Genomic DNA, 6,832 nt, shown 5'->3' with positions numbered 1-6,832 from the left:
TTGTTAAGCAACAGATTCAACTGTGATTTGATTCCAAATAAAGTCAATCATTAAGAAATTTAACCGGGATTTGTTTCTAAATGAACTCAAGATCTTATGCTTCAAAACAAGGAAAGAAAGATCTTGCCAACTCACCAACTGCGATATCAATAAACCGAAAAACACAATAGCCAACCAAAATGCTAGGAGTCTAGGTCGGAGAGAACAATTGAGAAAGCATAAATTATCCGATTAATATACACGTGGTTATAGTAGGTTGGCATGTGTCAAATAGACCCACTTTTACAATGGATAAAAGCTATAGAGTTACGTGCCACCAATCCCTTAGTTTTCCAAGTTTCCATTGTAGGAAAAAAAGAGAAAATCAGAAAGAAATTGAAAAGGAGTATCAAAGATTTGATGAGAAGAAGAAAGAAACAGTATTTAGAGATAGAGAGAGTGAGAAACCGAAACAAGATTGATGCTTTAAATGACGGCACATGGGGATGGGGATGGAGTGGACCGGCCACACTAGTAGTAGTAAGTAGTAACAAAGTTTAAGTGCCGTATTTTTCTGGAATTCTATAAATTCGGATTTTAAGGCAGAGACGTTTTTCACTCACACTCTCTCCACCACCACCACCACAACAACAACTTCGTTTCGTTACAACTTTTACTTTTCTCCTCTGCTGCAATTTTCACGTGTTCTTCTTCTTCTTCTTCACTCTGCAAATCAATCTTATCTTCTGTTTTTTTAAGGTTTGTGAGAGAAATGGAAGGGAGTGGGAAAAAAGCAGGGAAGTCTTCTTCTTCTCATGGGAAGAAGAAGTCTTCTTCGACTTCTCAAGGGAAATCATCATCTTCGTTTTCTTCTGACCTTTTTGATAACAAGAAATCATCGTCTAGCAATCCTACTTCAACTTCATCATCTGAGTTGTTTGACTCTGTGTTTTCTACTCCATCAACGGTAATTCTCCTCTTCTTCTTCTTCTTACACGAATTATTACCAGTTACTCTGTTTGGGTCCTTCTTTTTCTCTTTTTCTTTTCATTTCTTTCGTTTATTATATGTTGAATTGTTTATTAGGTTCACTTTTGGGAAAGACAGAGATTTGGGGATCTAGTTTAAGGGTTTTTTTGTTTTGTTTCGTTTTGTTTTGAATTTTCAGATTTTGTTTCCTTGTTAAAATCTTAATTTCCAAACCCATTTGTGAATTCTGAAATATCTCTGTTTTTCATTTATTGTTTTTTTTCTTTTCTTACAATTATTTTGTCACCGAAGCGAAGAAATTGGTTGGAATCTTTTGTGGATAAGGAGAATTTTTTTTTTAATACAATGAAACCTGCATGTAAATTTCTGAACTCTTATTTTGTTTGTTGTTGGGGGGTATTTTTTTTTTCAGATTCGAGGAAGGGATTCTTCTCACTCATGGAACATTAAATCAGATTCTCAAGGTTTGTGAATTTGCACATTTTTTTTAATTATTTCTTTCCTTTTTTATCAAGAGACATTAAATATGACTCGACCGAGGGGGTCCTTGGTGTAGTTTAATTGGGAATTACATGACGGGAAGGGTTGATCTTGATCTTTGCCGCAAAGAATTGATCTTAGTAGAAAACAACTTGTTGCTAGATCATGTTAATGTCTGACTAAAATGGCTTAATTGACATTATTGATGTCTCGTTCAAAGAGGATAAATTCTATGCTTTTGATTCAGATAGTACAAGGTTATTCTTGATTTTCAGCCATTTTCTGTTTTTGCCGGTTTTCACCGTGTGTAGCATCATGAGCTGAGTTATGCAATTGCACTAAATATTGTACAATGTTGTATGAGTCTCTCAAGTTAGCCTTTTCTTTTTCTAACTTTGTGATACTTTTTAAAACCTTCTTATAAATTTGAGATCTTCTATGCCCTTCAGGAAGTTGCTACCTGGGAGTTTCTAGTACATACCAAGCTTAATACAAAGAAACAAATGACCCCAAGCTCTTTTTTTTGTTAATTTGTTATGCAATGTGTATCTCGAAATGATCTTTGAATATGCTATGTTATTCTTTTTAGGGGATTTTAAAAGGGCCAACGAAGGGTATAGTGCGAGTAGCAGGGACAGGAATGACAAAGGAGCAGATCCGTGCCATCTGAGCTCGTCAATTTACTATGGTTGTCAAGACTACCAGGATGTTTATAATGATTCTTCAAACCCTCGAACTTATCAACCACCTCTTGTGAGTCTGAATCATATCTTCATTTCCTCATGCATTACAAAATAAACCCACTAAGATACCAATTATCATTCAAAATAACACATGAACTTGGAGCCTTTAATGGCCTATGTAGCAGCACGTTGATTAAAAATTATTAATTTATGTGAATCTTTCAGTTCAAGAAGAAGGATGGGGATGAAGATGACTCAACTGGGACCAATTTATACAGTGCCTCTAGAGGAAACTGGTGGGAAGGTATGTACTTAATGAAGTAAAAAATTAGCAATTCTACATGTTGCTTGGTTTACAGGATACTGATATCTGTTAACAAATTTCTCAATTGACAGGGTCACTCTATTACTAAAACGTCGTCCTGAGCTTGTGTGAATTATATACATCGACATACTAGGTACTTCATTTTATTTTTCATATACTTCTGCGACTGTATAGTTGAACATAACAGAATTTAAGAAAAAGGTTGTGCGTCTATTTAGTTGAGAGTAACAAAACTTAAAGAAAGGTTACATCTAATTGTCACTGGTAAAGACTTGGTCTTAATTACATTTTATATTATATTTTGGTTCTCTTTTTCTGCAGGAGTTCAATAAAATTGGTGTTTTATCAACCTTTTCAAGATGGATGATGTTTTCTTCGACTTACTCCATATGAAGACGAGTTTCCTAGGGGTTTAAAAAGACTAGATCATATATATATGTTTTCTTTTATTAGGTGTTTATGGTACTAAGAAAGGATGGTTGGTTTTATTTCGACTTTTATATAGCGTTTACTAGTTACTTGCTCTGTGATTCTGGTTAGAACTTGAACTATCGAAGCTATATATATATATATCCTTTTTAAGATAATTAATGATCTGTTTTATGTTCGTGTTCATGTATGTGTTATATAAGTATGATGGTGCCGTTGTTCTTATGGTCCATTTACTAAGCATTCTCTCGATTTGGATGTCTAGTTTTGCTGTTTCCAGCTCTTGAATGTCCTGGTGATCCATGCTAAGTATTTTGTCTCATAGATTGGGATGTGTATTCATTGCTCTTGTGAATTGTGACACATGCTGAGCATTCTATCTCTTAGGTTCTGATGGCTCAGTTTGCATCTAAGCGTATGCCATTTTGTAAATGCCTTGTACTACCTCTATTCAGTCACTTTATTTTTTATTTTTGCCTAAAAATATGCCAAAAGTGAAAGTACAGTTTTCTCTGAAATGGAGGCCGTATATGATAAATAGTTTATTAGAGAATGATTTTGCAGTTGTGGCAGCAGCCTACGCCAATTATAGGCTGTATGGTGGCAGGGTCAAGTTGGGACTTGGGAGACAGTATAGATGCAATCTTACTCTTTTATATCTGACTTGAACTAGATCGGGGTAAATTAGGCCCGTATCTATCATATGGTATCTTATTTCTAGGAATTACTGGTTAGTCCAGTCCTTGAAAACCCCGTTAATGTGTGGTCCAGCACACAAAAAAAATTAATCGCTGGTCCAAAAACAGGTTTTTGGACCAGATTTCTTATTCTTTCGTCCAGCACTCTTGCGACGTGTTTCATCTGGTTTTTTTTTTATCCAATGTATCCTTCTGCAACCGTACATAAACAGAATCAAATTCAAGCTTCTTTCTTTTCTTTCTTCATCTCAGATCCAAATTTCTCTCGCTTTCTCTGCTGCTGCGTTTTTCTTCTCTCTCTGCTGCTGCGTTTTTCTTGTCTCTCTGACAGTTTATCTCAGACTACAATTAGGTTTTTTTTTTCTTCCTCTGTACTATAATCATCTTCCTCTGCTACTACACTGTTTTTTTCTTCTTGAAATCATGATGAACAATTAGGTTAAACAATTTTTTATGATGTACATTGTTAAATTTCTTTATCAGTTCAGTTTACCATGATTTACATTGTTAAATTCAGTTTTCTTTCGTTTTTTAAGTAATTTTCTTGATCTGTTATTCGTATTTTTGAGATATGTTCTCTATTTAGACAGATTTATGTAGTAATATTGCAATACGAATCGTCGTAAAACTAATTTTTATCTTCATCTTTGGAATACATAACAATGTATGAGTAGTACTGTCAATACGAGAACAGAACATACAACATACAAATATGTATTACTATGTTTATCCTACAATACATACCAATACGAGATAAACCTAATTGAAAATACATACTGCATACAATATGTTTATACATATCCATTTAGAGACTCAGTACATGTCAGTACGTGTCAATATGTACTGCATACAACATGTCTATACATATCCATTTAGAGACTCAGTACATGTCAAAACATACTGCGTATCCATTTCAGAGACTTAGTACATGTCAATAACGTATTGATATGCAATACGTAGTACACTAAAAAGGTTTACAGACCAATATGCACGCATCATTCTCAAGGAAGTATCAGACAACATAGTAATATGTAGCACACAATTGATAGTTGATATGTGAGTATTGAAAATCCACTACATATGGAATCAATATATGTTAATTTTTGGATCATTTATTATAGGGTCAAGAGAACATCTTTTTAAACAGAGATTGCCTCAAGAGTCAAAAGATCATTTTTTGGGGGGTTAACATGTCTGCCGCTGCTCAAGATTCATTGATTTCTTGTTACTGTCATGTATACCACAAGCAATTCCACTTTGGATATTTGGTTACAGATTTTTTTACTTTAGAAGATTTGAAGTTTGCTATCTGTAATACATGGAGTTGGTTGACTCTATTGACAATTGTTGTTAACTATGTTCGGAATGAAGTGATTGTTCCTATTCTTGCTGATGTAATGCCCAGAGTCTCGCTGCATTACATTTTGGAAATAAATCTGCTTTCTTTGAATTGCAGTTGCATGTTATTACATCTGGCGGATCTAGTTCTAGGCGTGCAGATGTTGACAGCAATGCATACTTAGTTGTTAGTGCAAAGAACATTTATTTGAAAGATGGTAAAGAGGCTCCAAGTGCGCTTTTTTCAGATGGTTGGGAGCATATTTTTGAGGATACAAAGCAACTATTATATGATGGTGTTAATGTTGTATGTGTAGTTTGTAAAAAATACTTTTTGAGAACTGGTCATAAGGTAAATAAGTTGATGAATGACCTAGAGAGATTCACCGCCGTATGCAGTGAGAAAGGTTGCCCATGGAAGCTTCATGCAACTGCCATTGGTAGTTCTATTGATGTTTTTAAGATAAAGAAATATGTCGGGAGGTACACCTGTGGTGGTGGTTATATTTTGAAGAATCCAAGAGTTACTAGGAGGCTTATGAAAAATTTAATTCATGAGCATGTGAGACACAATCCTCTCATAAAGACAGCAGACATTGTAGACTATGTTAAAGTTGGAGGAGGGATCCATATAGAGTATCATCATGCATATCATGCACTTGAGTTGTCACATAAACGGATTTTTGGAGATGATGTCATGTCGTACACTGATCTTGCGTGGTGGGTGAATGCAGTTAGGGAAACAAACCCTAGGTCCTATATTGATTTCGACTTCAATGATGCAACAAAGAGATTCAATAGACCGTTTATTTGATTTGGAGCTTGTAAGAGGGCAATAGATTGTGTCGTCCAATGATATTCTTGGATTTTACATTTCTTACTGGGACTTTCAAAGGAGCTCTCATGGCGGCAACATGTATTAACGACAACCAAGTTTACTGTTTTTTTCTTGTTCCTATGGAAGATCTAGTTTAATATGCACTGTCTATTTGAATTTACTGTCAATAACAAAATGTGTTGTTAGTAACTTTTATATAGTAGATACTGATATTACATGTAGAGTTTGAGTATATCAATATGTAGTGGTATACTGACATGTAATATCAGCATGTAGTAGTTATCGTGAGTTATAATCAATAGCTATTAGACCTGTTCCTAACCACGACCAGTATGTGTCTTTTAAACAATACTTTTTGATATTTTTTTAAGGAAATGATATACAGGGTACATATTATGTTTAGTTACTATTCTTAGTTGTAATATCAGTATGTGGAAAGATGACACTACATATTATTTGTCAGGCCTGATGAGTATGAAGAAGACGATACCGTTCTTCCACCAGCTGTAATTAGGGCTCCACTAGGTAGGAGAAAGGGAAAGCGTATTAAAAATAAATTTGAAAATAACAGGAAATTTGCCAAGTGTTCAACCTGTAATTTGAAGACTCATCACAACAAGGAAACATGCACTCTTGTCCGTCAGTACGAGTATTATGAAGAATGATTTTTGTAACAGGTATGCGTTTCAAACTTCAAAAGTAGAAAACTTTTATGTGTTATTGTCTTCATTTCTTATTAAGTATATATTATGTGTTGACTTCTCTGTTTTTTTATCACAGGCTTTTGAACGTGCAGCAGAATGTGAAATGAAGTATACTAGTGACGTTACCATTTTTTCCACCAGCTATTATTTGAAAATTTCACCACGATAACTTTACTTTGAAAATGTTTTTCATTCGTCGGTACCAACTAATTTGCTTAAGAACAGTTTCTCTTTACAGTACAATCATTATAAGTGTATGAATTTACTGTTTTTGTTGGTTCTAAGAAATTTTTCGATTTCCAGTATGTAGTGATATTTAGATTTCGAATAATGAATTGTGTTGTTAAGTTTCATTCACCATCTACACC

The 6,832-nt window shown here is 34.3% G+C and overlaps 1 protein-coding gene across 1 annotated transcript; it reads left to right on the top strand.

The window, feature by feature from the left end:
- Positions 1-405: 405 nt before the first annotated feature.
- LOC113310924 (putative protein TPRXL) lies at positions 406-3,072 on the top strand. Its single transcript, XM_026559741.1, has 6 exons — positions 406-946; positions 1,382-1,433; positions 2,039-2,202; positions 2,358-2,436; positions 2,529-2,590; positions 2,779-3,072. Exons 1-5 carry the CDS (start codon positions 752-754, stop codon positions 2,543-2,545), a joined length of 507 nt encoding a protein of 168 aa, XP_026415526.1. The 5' UTR covers positions 406-751; the 3' UTR covers positions 2,546-2,590; positions 2,779-3,072.
- The last annotated feature ends 3,760 nt before the right edge of the window (positions 3,073-6,832 follow it).

Source organism: Papaver somniferum, chromosome 9 (assembly GCF_003573695.1).
Source record: "Papaver somniferum cultivar HN1 chromosome 9, ASM357369v1, whole genome shotgun sequence".
NCBI lineage: Eukaryota > Viridiplantae > Streptophyta > Magnoliopsida > Ranunculales > Papaveraceae > Papaver > Papaver somniferum.
Note: the sequence above shows the minus strand (reverse complement) of the source record. Positions and strands in the feature narration are given on the sequence as shown.

Bases quoted from the DNA above. Each gene is read 5' to 3' on its own strand.
- LOC113310924 (XM_026559741.1), top strand. From the start codon at position 752: ATGGAAGGGAGTGGGAAAAAAGCAGGGAAGTCTTCTTCTTCTCATGGG. The intron at 947-1,381 runs GTAATTCTCCTC...TTTTTTTTTCAG, and splicing joins TGTTTTCTACTCCATCAACG to ATTCGAGGAAGGGATTCTTC. The intron at 2,203-2,357 runs GTGAGTCTGAAT...TGAATCTTTCAG, and splicing joins GAACTTATCAACCACCTCTT to TTCAAGAAGAAGGATGGGGA.